Source organism: Myotis daubentonii, chromosome 7 (assembly GCF_963259705.1).
Source record: "Myotis daubentonii chromosome 7, mMyoDau2.1, whole genome shotgun sequence".
In the NCBI taxonomy this organism is placed as follows: Eukaryota; Metazoa; Chordata; class Mammalia; order Chiroptera; family Vespertilionidae; genus Myotis; species Myotis daubentonii.
In genome coordinates, this window is record NC_081846.1 from 45,918,427 (window position 1) to 45,930,834 (window position 12,408).

Consider the following 12,408-nt stretch of genomic DNA (forward strand, 5'->3'; position numbering starts at 1 on the left):
CCTCTGAGTTCTGACTCAGATAAGACAGACATGCAGGGCAGGTAGAGACTTGAGGAATGAAAATGAAGAGGTAAGCTAGCAAGACACTCTGCCCTATCTCTTTCCTCTTTCCTTAATTCTTAGACTCTTTTAACTTTTCTTCTCCTCCTCTTCCTCCTCCTCCTCCTCATTTTTTTTTACTGTCCATGCCCACCATTTTTCCTGCATGAACAGTAGAAATACTGGTAACATAAAATTTGGAGTATGTCAGGCCTTAATTCAAATTTTAATTTGGTCCAGGAAAAATTATACCTATGTTGCTGAACAGTATTTTCAAGCTCAATTATAAAATAGGACATATATGCCTAAAAATGAAGTCATTAATGTTCACAGAACCCCTAGCACAGTGTGACACAATGAAGGCACTTAGCAATGTTGTTGCTGATCTCTGGGAATAGAAATTCCAGGTCATTTTTGTTTCTCCCCTTACAGTCCATCACCCAACCCCATTGTTCTCCCATTGGGGAATATGATGGTTAATTTTATATGTCAACCATGGTAACCAGTTCCTTAGACAGTCTAATTTTGCCATAAAAATATTTTAGATGTGATTAACATTTATCATCAGTAGGCTTGAGGTAAAGCAGATTGCCCTCCATAATGTGGGTGAAGGCCTTAAGAGCAAACACATTTCCTTTGAAGTTTCCCCAAGAAGAAGTAATTCTGCTTCCGGACTGCAACATGGAAACTCTACCTGAGTTTCCAGCTTTTAGCGTTAAGGCTGCAGCATCACCTTTTACATGAATCTCCCGCCTGTCAGCTTACTCTACAGATGTTTAATTTCCCAGCCCCCACAATCCCATAAGCCAATTCCTTAAAATAAATCTTCACCTGTCTATTTCCTGTTGGTTCCACTTCTCTGGAGAACCCTAATATAAGGCACTACTCCGACTTGGCCACGCCACTAGAGGGCAGAGACCCAGAACCCATTAAAAGGCCAGCTCAGATAGAAATCACATTTTTGTTTCTCCTTTTCAAGCAATTTGCCATGGAATGGGGTACATCCATCTTGCTCATTCTCCTTAGCTTCTTCCTCCCCCGTGGCTGAAACCATGTCCTGCCTATCAGAGCTGATTAAAAGGCCAGGCCCTCTGTCTACCTCCAGCCACTCTCTGGAGTGCTGGAGGATTAGAGGGCAATGTGCTTCATCATCCTTATGTCTTAGTGACTATACAAATCAATCCAGAAAACCTTGGACATTGAGGGGTGACATACACTGGGGAGGCAGGGAGCCAGCTTTGATATAAAGCGAATAATTCCAACAACTTAAGAGATGGCCAAGCCCAGCTTTGGAAAGTTCTCAGCACTGGGTTTGAGGTTAAAACCACAGCTAAAATCTAGAATTAAAAGTTTGTTAAAATGTAAGAAAACAAAGCCTCAGCTAATAACAAAGTGTTACTCAGCTATTCTTTGCTGGGACTGCATGGTGAGAGATAATTGGTCCAGGGCAATAATCCAAGAGCCCCTGGTCAAATACTATTTTAATACCATCAAAATCTCACACAGCTTTTAACATCTGCTGAGTCATCACATCACTGCTGGTGTGATTAATCATCCCTTAGGTACTTGTGCCTTGCCTTTTTAAAATTATTATTATTCCTTCCTCATCTCTCTTCCCTGTTTTCCTTTCCTTCTCACCCTTCTCCTCTTTAATTCTCATATTCTTTCCCTTTTCTCTCTTTCCTCGCCTTTGCCTTTTCAGCTCCCCCCCCCAACCATTATTCATTGAAGACCACCTGGAGAAGCAAGGAGACTCATCGTCTTCCAGGCCCTGTCCCCTCCGTACAACCACACAGGGGAGACGGGGTTAAGGTAAGCATCAGGGGCAGCTCTGAGCAAAAGGCCCAGAGGGCACCCACCAGGAGAGCAGTCTGCAGGCAGAAGGTGGGCAGCTTTGGCATCCTTCTCCTGAGTCAATTAGTGCAGAGCAGTGGCTAAGAGTATATGTTGTGATGCTGGACTGCTTGGGTTTTAATCTTAGTTTCCCTAATTTCTAGATACATTACTTGGGGCAGGTGATTTAACTACTCAGGCCTTAGTGTCCTCATCTATAACATGAGAACAGTAATATGACCTACCTCAGAGGGTTACTGTGAGGATTAAAGGGGTAAACAAACACCTATTAAATGCTTAGAACACTGCCTAGCACGTGGCAGATACCAAAGAAATGCTCGCTAGCTCTTCTCAGTGCCATTGGGAAACTGAGGCAGCTTACAGGAATCAAAACCTACCTCTCACCTTGGCCCTCTCTGAAATCCAAGAGAAACCTGGCCTTGTGAGAGAGGGCAAGAGGGAAGTACCCTCAAGGTCGGGGGTAGAGGGGGTATAGGTTCCAGGCAATGTCTAATGGAACTGTCAATGCATTGATGGGTAGAAAAAGTATGCTATGGGTTAAACAGGACGCTGGCACTGGCCTGAGACTCTAACCATCTAACAAAGGGTATATAACACAGGCACCTATATTCCAGACTCCAAAAGTCCACCTTACCAACAATCGTTTGGGTTTTTAGATAGGTATAACACGGGCAACTCCAATAGGCACGTAAGTCCCTACAAAATTTAAATCTCAGATTTAGTATGTCATGAACGTTTCTCACAGCGGACGTGTGCTACATATGAACAAGGCTCAGAGGCACTGTCTTACACATGGTACCCAGCGACAGGTTATTTGTCCCTTTCATTGTTTCTTTGATTTTTCTTGATAATTCGTTCTGATTTTACAATTAGCCAGTTCTCTGCCCTCTGTGTTTAGCTTGAGTCCTGAATATGTGGATAGAAAACTTGGGCCATTTTCATACTGAAGCTTCACGATGGCTTCTAGGGGCCATTCTTTTGAGAGTTAAGGTCCTTGGCTCCTAATGGGAAGGTTCTGTACATGCTGGTTAATGATGGTTAATGATGGAGTAAGAGTCAGCGCAGATGTGAAAGGAGACTGAATCTAATTTTAAATATTCACAAATACTGTGGCGTGGGGAGGGGAGAAGAACACGAGTTTTATCTTTTAGGATGCCACGCTCCTCAGAGGTGACTAAGGAAGATAAGGAAGCCAGCGCTGCACTTTAGGGGGAAGTGTCATCATTGGCCCTCCTCCATTTGAAAGACGAGGTAGAGAAATAGTGAGAAATTGTAAGAGGGCTGCATTGACCACATTTCCCCGCAGGGCTGGGGCACCTAAAAGGTCACAGGGGGGTCACTTCTAGGACGGAAAAGTCAGGACACCAGGTGGAGGAAGGCTCTAAGGAGAAACCTAGTAAGACTTGCTTCTCCTTCCCCCTGTGCTCACATTTCACCTTACACAACAGCAATTTATCACATTGCAAATGACTTGTTTGCATTTCCCATAGGCAGCAAGCTCCTGGAAGGCAGGCAAGGGCTCCTGGATTTCCTGCTCCAACACCTGGCACCAATCAAATCACAGAGCACATTCAGTGTGTATGTTCCTTGAGTAATTTAGTAAAGAAATTCATCAACCCCTTGAACTTCATACTAGAGGTAAGAGGTTTGAAATGTAATTTTGATGGCATAGAAGACATAGGGATAATGTGTCATTTAAAAATAATAAGTCCTACTTAAAAAAAAAAAAAAAGGAATAAGGCATCTTACCTGGTGACTGCTGGTCTCAGATACTTTTACATCCAGAGACCCTGCCAGGACAGCATACCAGTTTGTGCCAATATCACCTTGACGAAATACTGGAAAAGAAACAGTGATGTCACTATGCTGGTTTTACCGTATGACCTGATAGTTTCTCACTGATTATTATACCAGTAAGTGAGACTTGAACTTAGCTGAGCTTATGACTCTTTCTCTACTTGTTCTCATAAGAACATGACATATTTTTCTTTTTCTCATCTATCAACAACGCTATATCCTATTTATTCAATATTCTATGAAATGGAATTCTTTTTTTTTTTTATTGCTTAAAGTATTACAAAGGGTATTACATATGTATCCATTTTATCCCCCCGCCCTAGACAGTCCCCTAGCCTCCCCTATCACCCAGTGTCTTATGTCCATTGGTTATGCTTATATGCATGCATACAAGTCCTTTAGTTGATCTCTTACCCCCCTACCTCCTGCCCCCCAACCCTCCCCGGCCTTCCCGCTGCAGTTTGACAATCTGTTTGAGGCAGCTCTGCCTCTGTATCTATTATTGTTCAAAAGTTTATAATGGATTTAAACGTAACTTTCATGTTTACAGAGCAGTAATAAGAATGATAACCTTAAGAAGAATGATGTTCTATGAAATTTATCTTAAAGATACTTTATTATATTATGATTCTTGAAAATTATTATTCTAGATAGGGTACATATTAACAAGGTTATTTGATTCAATAAAACCAGACCACTGCCCCAATTTCTTAAGTCTATTTCTATTAAAAGCAAAGTGTTTTTTAGGATTGAATGTCTCCTTTGAAGCTAAGCAATGAATGACTTAAAAAATTAAAATCTGCTTTAAAAGTTTTAATGATTGTATTATCACTGTCTGTTTTCCTGTTATTTTTTGTTTGCTCCTGCTTCTTTTTTTAAATAAATTCACTACTTCAGGCATTAGGAGTTAAGTGCTCCTTGGAAATGACTCTCATCAGGAATTTCTGAACCTGAGTTTGCTTAACTTTTGTACTCTTAGAGAGGAAGCCTTTAGATATTTAGGTAGAACCTTATTTCCCATATCATGTCAAAACCAGTACTTGGGAAAGTCATTCTGAAACACTGGTTCAAAAATTTCATACAACTCTAGCCAGTGTGGTTCAGTTGATTGGAGCACCATCCCTGCACCGGAAGGTTGCTGGTTTGATTCCCAATCAGAGCACATACCTAGGTTTTGGGTTTGATACCTAGTCGGGGTGTATATGGGAGGCAGCTGATCGATGTATCTCTCTCTTATCTCTCTTCTCTCTCTCTCTCTCTCTCTCTCTCTCTCTCTCTCTCTCTCTCTCTCTCCTTCTAAAATAAATAAGATAAAATCAATAAAGTTCTTTTTAAAAAATTTTCATATAAACCCAACAATCCTTTTAAATATCCTACCTAAGTAATCAGATGGAATGATCTGATATTTTAACATTCTTTTCATAGTTAAAGTCAGAGATCTAGTGACTCAATGAGAAAGCACATGAGGACTCCGTACACAGCTGGATTCTGGCAAGGCCAGTGCTCCCGGCATAACAGCAAGCCCCTGGGAGCCATACTTAATGTGACAGACAAGCTGCTCTAAACTCCCTAAGGCAGTGGTTCTCAACCTTCTGGCCCTTTAAAACAGTTCCTCATGTTGTGATCCCCAACCATAAAATTATTTTTGTTGCTACTTCATAAATGTAATGTTCCTACTGTTATGAATTGTAATGTAAATATCTGATATGCAGGATGGTCTTAGGCAACCCCTGTGAAAGGGTCATTCAACCGCCAAAGGGGTCACGACCCACAGGTTGAGAACCGCTGCCCTAAGGCATGCTGTGGAAAGGCGAAGAATGACAATGGCATCCCACCAAGTGCAATGATAAGCTTCAGATGGGGAACTGATGAGTTTATAGCTTGCCTCTCCAATAACTGCTGTTCCTAGCCTTTGCAAGTGATTTATATTAGAGTTAGGGCTTTAACTTCTGGCTCCAAAAGACATTTTTAGTTGGCAATCAAATTCACATTCTATATCATATTAGATTCATTTTGAAAATGGCTTTAAGCCTGGCTAGTGGGGCTCAGTGGCTGAGCATTGACAGACCCATGAACCAAGAGGTCATGGTTCGATTCCCGGTCAGTGCACAATGTCTGAGTTGCAGGCTTGATCCCCAGTAGGGAGCATGCAGGAGGCAGCCAATCAATGATTCTCTCTCATCATTGATATTTCTATCTCTCTTCCCTTCTCCCTTCCTCTTTCTGAAATCAATTTAAAAAACATACTGAAAATGGCTTTAAGAAACAGAATTTCCCAAGAGAGTGAAATTTGATATTAATAATAATATGTTTGAAAACAGTATGTTTGAATGATTGTTTTAATAGAAGTGTGACTCTGTGTGTGTGTGTGTGTGTGTGTGTGTGTGTGTGTGTGTGTACACATGGGAAAATATCTTTAAGGATACACACATAGTGTTAATAGTAATCTCTGGGTTTGGGAATTGCAGGTGATTTTTATTTTCTTTGTCTTCTAAATTTTCTAGAATGATGTGACAGACCCTGTTGGTTTCCCATCCAGAATCATGCCCTCCCTTTCTCTTATCTAACTGAACATTATATATATAAGAATTATATATAAGTTTCCACCCTCCTTCAAGGGCCAAGTGCTCAGAGCAAGAGTTTCTTTCCTAGCTCCAATGGGGTAATAAGGAGATTGGTCTAATTCAATCATGGCAGTCCCATTATCTTTGTGGTGATTGGTTTAGACATGGGCTTGTGATACAACTCTAGCCAATACAGGAAGTCCGCTGTGGGACTTGTGAAAAAGAGTCACAAGAAATAGTCCTGTAGCAGGATGATTTGCATTAGCATGTAATGCTTCCAATGGCAGCAGCTATCTTAGATCCATTTGGGACAAGTCTAAGGACAAAGGCCAACACCTGAGGATATATAGCAAAAACCAACAAACAAAACGATGGGAGGGACCTGGGAGTTGAAGAATGTCATTGAGCCAACCCTGAAGCCATCCTACCTCTGGCATGTGAGTAATTGATTTTTCCTCTTACACAAGTAATTGATTATTCAAGCCAGTTGGATGGGAGTGTTTTGTTATAGTATCATAAAGCATCCAACAAATAGAAAAGCATTTATTTTTTAAGGAGAAAATACTTTTATAAAAATGCAGCTAACTATCTTGTTTTACTCTCCCTGCCCTTTATTCACACCTGAAATAGACAATATCACTGAGGTTATTTCAAAACATTACTATTAGCATTAGTTAAGTGACCTTTTATCTTTACTTGAGATCCTACCAACTATTGTGTTTTGGGGGTTAGAGAAAATAATTATTTGAATTTCTAAGGATACAGATGAATTATGTGAATCAGTATATTCCTCCAGCTCCATCTGGATGCGGGCTGACCTGGAAGAGCCATTTACATGCTGTGAACAAAGGAGTTAAGGAAATGTCTACATGAAACTGAATAAACAAAGTAGAGGGAAATGTCAATCTAATATCTTTGGTTGAAGCTCAAATATTTGGCACATAAATACCCCATGTGCTATCTATCCACACAGAATGACCACAAATAAACATAAACTGGACATAAAAGTATACTATTAGAGTTGAATTTCTTACATGTTATTCCTTTTTCCAGATTCTCATAATAACCACATAAACAAATCTGATGAAGGAGATTTGGGTGAAATTTCTCAAAAGCTTTAACTTCCTTCAGCCGTGTGAAGATTATATCCACATCTTCACTGGATCGCTCCAATGGTCTATAGAGGGGACACAATGCACAAAAAGCTGTGTTAGCAAGGATTTACTTGAGTCAACATGCATTATTTTTGTTATATTAAAGTTTACCCAACTATCCTAATTATAAGTTTTTCATTGCAAATGTTTATCTAACCTATCCCCATCACAGGTATTTCCAAGCTTTCCTCAACTATTCACCTTAAATCATGTTTATTGCAGATGGTGTGGCATTGCAATTTATGATAAAAAAATATATATTTGCCCAGCTGGTGTGTCTCAGTGGTTGAGCATCAACCTATGAATCGGGAGGTTGTGGCTCAGGGGGAGGAGGGGTGTGCATGCAGGAGGCAGCCAATCAATGATTCTCTCTCATCATTGATGTTTCTCTCTCTCTCCCTCTCTAATCCTCTCCGAAATCAATTATATAGATTTATATATATATGTATATATATACATAAATACATACATACATACACACACATACATACATATTTGGTCTTTGTCCACTGCTTCTAGTACATAGTTCCTGAAACTTATAATTTCCTATGTAAGAGCCTTAGGGGCATCTTTTGTTATATTTGGTCTTTTGTCCTCAGTTCCTGAAATGCTTCAGAGCCATGAAGGTGGAACGGGTGCCTTGTTACTCATAACCAGGCCCTTTCAACTACAAGTGAGTTTACATTAGTGAGGTGACTTTTGCAAAGCCCCTAAATAACCTAAGGATGGTCGCTGGTTGTCAGGGGAACCACCAAGTGATTAGAGGGTTGGAACTTTCAGCCCTACTTCCCAACCTCCGGGGAGGGTTTGGAGGCTGAAGATTGAGTTCAATCACCAAAGCCAATGATTCAATCAACCATGCCTATATAATAAAGCTTCCATAAAAATCCTTGAACTACTGGGTTTGGAGAGCTTCCAGCTTTCTGGACATGTGGAAATTTGGGGAGAGTGGTGCGCACAAAAGGAACAAGGAAGTTCGTGCCCTTCCTCATACCTTGCTTTATGCACCCTTCCATCTGGATTTTCCTGAATTATATCCTTTTATTAAAAAACTGGCAATTTTTTTAAATAAAAAAATAAACTGTTTTCCTGAGCTCTGTGAGCCACTCCAGCGAATTAATCGTACCCGAGGAGGACGTGGTGGGAAACCTCTTTGATTTAGGGCCCATTGGTCAGAAGCACATGTGACAACCTGGTCTTGTGATTGGCATCTAAAGAGTGAAAGTGGGGGGGTACTTTTGTGGATCTAAGGCTACCGTCAGTTAGACAGAGTCAGAATTGACTTGAGTTAAATTGCAGGACACCTAGCGGGTGTTTCAGAATTCCTCATCTGGTGTCTAAACATTGAAACCATAGACACAATGAAAAGCAATGTTATCTGTCATTGCTTTTATTGGGTACTTCAGGGAGTAGGGAAAATTCCACTCAGCTATTAATATCTTACCTACCCAACCTCTGTAATCTAACCCTGGGATAATCCTTCTATTGCCTTCTTCTCTTGTGAATCCATAATTTCTGAATGCCACATAGATTCTTATCTCCATAGAGGTTATGCCCGGCGCTTCCTTTAGAGATCTCACAGCACCCAGTAGAGGGTCAAGCATGTCCATTGGAGTGATTTTCTACCATGACCTCAAACTGGATTCGTCTTCTCTCTCACATCTGCTACTGCACCTGCACTCCTTATTTCCATGCACGAAGCAGGCTCAACCTCCCTCATCACATCCAAGTAATTCTACCTGCTCAGTGTCTCTCAAATCTGTCCCCTCCTCATACCCCTACTGTCACTGCCTCCGTTGCATGTGAATGAAGGGCATGTGAAGCCTGTGTTAGGACATGAAGCTGAACAGCATGGCAGTCCTTTCCCAGGAGGCTAGAGAGCTGGGTTCCATCTACTAGTCAGCAGAAGTAATTTTAGCAGTAGTGACATGATTGGATGCGCATTTTGGAAAGATCACCTTGACTGCAAGTAGAGGCAGATGGGAGAGAGGAAAGGCCAGCCACCAAGAGGCCAGTTAGGAAGCTCTCGCAGTGTATCAGAATGATGAGGTGGGTTTCTCTAATTATAACTCATTCCTTTCCACTCCCCTTCCACAGCTGGTCCCCTAAGTAAACGCAAGTAAAAGCTCTAATGTCAGAGAAGTTATTTTTCTTAGCCTGACATCGGACACCTAGGGCCCATTCTTTAAATCACTTTTTAAAAATTTCACTTTTAAACATGTTCAGACAATTTACAAAAAAGAATCATTTACAAAAGAAGATACTGGTAGGCAGGACTTGAAGGTGACCAGCAATGGCCCACACCCTTGCATAATCCCCTTGAACATGGACAGAAGCTGTAATTTGCTTTTAGTCAGAAGAACATGGAAAAAGTGGAGCTATATCACTCCCATGATTATGTTAGGTATATGACAAAGGTAAAGAGATTTCACAGGTGTAATTAAGACCCCTTGTACAGCACGGGAAATATAGTAAATAATACTGTAATAACTATATCTGGTGACAGACGGGTACTGGAAATATTGGGGGGAACACTTTGTAAAGTATATGATTGTCTAACTACTATGCTGCCCACCTGAAACTAATACAAAAATAATACTGAATGTAAACTGTAACTGAAAAAAATATAAAAAATTGTTTTAATTGTGTAAGATCCCTAATCAGTTGACCTTAGTGAATCAAAAGGGAAACTCTTTCCCGGGTGGGCCTGACCTAATCCAGTGAGTCCTTTAAAAGAGGATGGAAAAAGTGGAAGGTTCCTCTGCTGGCCCTGAAGAAGGAAGCTGCCGTGTTGCAAGGAGGCCACAGAGCAAGGATGTGTGAGGTCCCTGGCTGGCAGCCAGCAAGAAAACAGGGACCCCAGGTCTAAAAATTCAAGGAACTGCATTCTACCACCAATCATGTGAACTTGGGAGAGGTCTCCAAGCCCCAGAAAGGAACACCAAGTCAACGCCTTAATTTCAGTCTTTAAGACTCTGAGCAGAAGACTCAGACAAGCCATGCTCGGGCTCCTGCCCATGGCAAGGCAAGATGGTAAGGGTATGCTGTTCTGGGCCACTCGGTTTGTGGTCATTTATTACACAGCAATAGAAAACTAATACAGACATGAATTTATTTTCTCATACTGACTCACTTGCTTGTGGGTTCACTGCCCGCCTGGAACTTTTCCTTACAACATCCTCTTTCATCTCTGAAATCCAACTGATAGCATTTTTTTGGCATCAATTTCATTATGTGTTATTATTTCACATTTCTTGCATGTAAATATAGGGTGTTCCAAAAGATGTATACACACACTTTGAATAATTATAAAGGCAGTGTTTAAAATACACTTCATTTTCTCAAATTTGAGGTATCAGTTGTTAAAGCGTATACACATTTTGGGGGGACACCCTATACTGTCTTCTTGAAGATACTCTTATTCATCTATTCATTCATTCATTCATTCAGTAAATACTACTGGGTTTTGTTTTTTATAAACCATTGAAATCACTGTTTTCCTGCTTTTAGTTTTTTTCCCTCAGGGTTCTTCAGCCCTTTCACTCAGCTGACTGATGAGGGGGTGGCCCTTCCCACAGCAAAGTGCTTGCAAATATTGATTATCATATACCTAAACAGCAGGTCATCTAAGGGGAGATATTTCTGTTGATTTTATGGTTATTGTATATTTTCCCCATGCTTATGTGTTATTTTGTGTTCTGTTATTATTGAGTGCTAGTCCTGTAGAAGCTCTGAGGGCCCTCATGGGACAATGGACACCAACACCCAACTGTCAGACCTGTGAGGGTGCAGGAAGTAGGCAAAAAGGAAAGGGAAAGTGAGAGTGGAACTATTCTCTGCCCGGCTGCCTCTCCATGGTCATGAACTCAGCCAAGAACGGACAACAAGAACAGACTTAACAGCACTGTCTTCTTGAGGAATGTATGTAATGCTCAATTTCCTCAACTACTTCCCTTGTCGTTTTTAAATTTTAAGTTCAATTGTAGCTGGCAGATAACATTATTTTAGTTTAGAATGTATTTTATAAATTTCAATATGTCTTTTGAAGGTCAGTAAATTAATTTCATGTTAACTAAATATATTTGCATTAAAATGACTTCACAGTTTGTTCGTTTTCATTTTTTTTATTTGAGAAAGAGAGATGAGAGAAAGAGATATATGATTTGTTGTTCCACTTATTTATGTATTTATTGGTTGATTCTTGTATGTGCCCTAACCAGGGATAGAACTCGCAAGTTTGTTCATTTTGTTTTAGCAGTAACTTAGGGTAATAAAGAGCTAGTCCCTTCCCCTAATGAACAGTTGAATCTGAGATAATACATGTGAATTCTATAAATTATAAAAGGCTAGAGAAATTATTACTAGTACCATCATCTTCATCATCATCATTATTAGCCACAAAGATATCTACACTAATAAAAGAGAAAAATGGTAATTGGCGTACGACGATACCCTTTTCATTGGCTAATCAGGGCTATATGCAAATTAACTGCCAACTATGATTGGCAGTTAACTGCCAACTAAGATTGGCAGTTAACTGCCAACTAAGATTGGCAGTTAACTGCCAACTAAGATTGGCAGTTAACTGCCAACAAGATGGTGGTTAATTTGCATATGTAGGCACAATGCAGGGAGGCGAAAGGGAAAGCAGGAAGAAGCCCCCTGCCACTGACAGTGATCAGAAACCCAGGGGGGAGCTAAGAGCTGGGGGGCAGGGCAAAGGCGGCCCTAGGGCCGCCTTTGCCCTGCCCCCCAGCCATGATCGGAGAATCAGGCGCCTTTGCCGCCCTGGCCAGTGCTAGCAGGAAGTAGGGGTGGAGCCAGCGATGGGAGCCGGGCACGGTCGAAGCTGGCAGTCCCGGGAGCTAGGGGTCCCTTGCCTGGGCCTAAAGCGGAACCCACAATCGCGGGGCCGCTGCAGCTGCGGGTCCCCGCTGCCCGGGCCGGACGCCTCGGCTAGAGGCGTTAGGCCTGGGCAGGGGCGGAGCCTGCAACCGCGG

General features: G+C 41.3%; 1 protein-coding gene across 4 annotated transcripts in view; it reads right to left on the reverse strand.

Annotated features, from left to right (window-relative positions):
- The window catches only part of RAPGEF4 (Rap guanine nucleotide exchange factor 4), a 259,224-nt gene that overhangs the window by 214,419 nt on the left and 32,397 nt on the right, over window positions 1-12,408 (reverse strand). For 3 of the 4 annotated variants that reach the window (XM_059704059.1, XM_059704060.1, XM_059704073.1), the window contains exons 2-3: window positions 7,289-7,431; window positions 3,643-3,731 (exon numbers count right to left, since the gene is read on the reverse strand). In XM_059704059.1, coding sequence (XP_059560042.1) covers window positions 3,643-3,731; window positions 7,289-7,431 — 232 coding nt within the window. Of the gene's footprint in view, window positions 1-3,642; window positions 3,732-7,288; window positions 7,432-12,408 lie in introns of those variants that run through there. The other variant, XM_059704063.1, reaches the window with a different exon arrangement.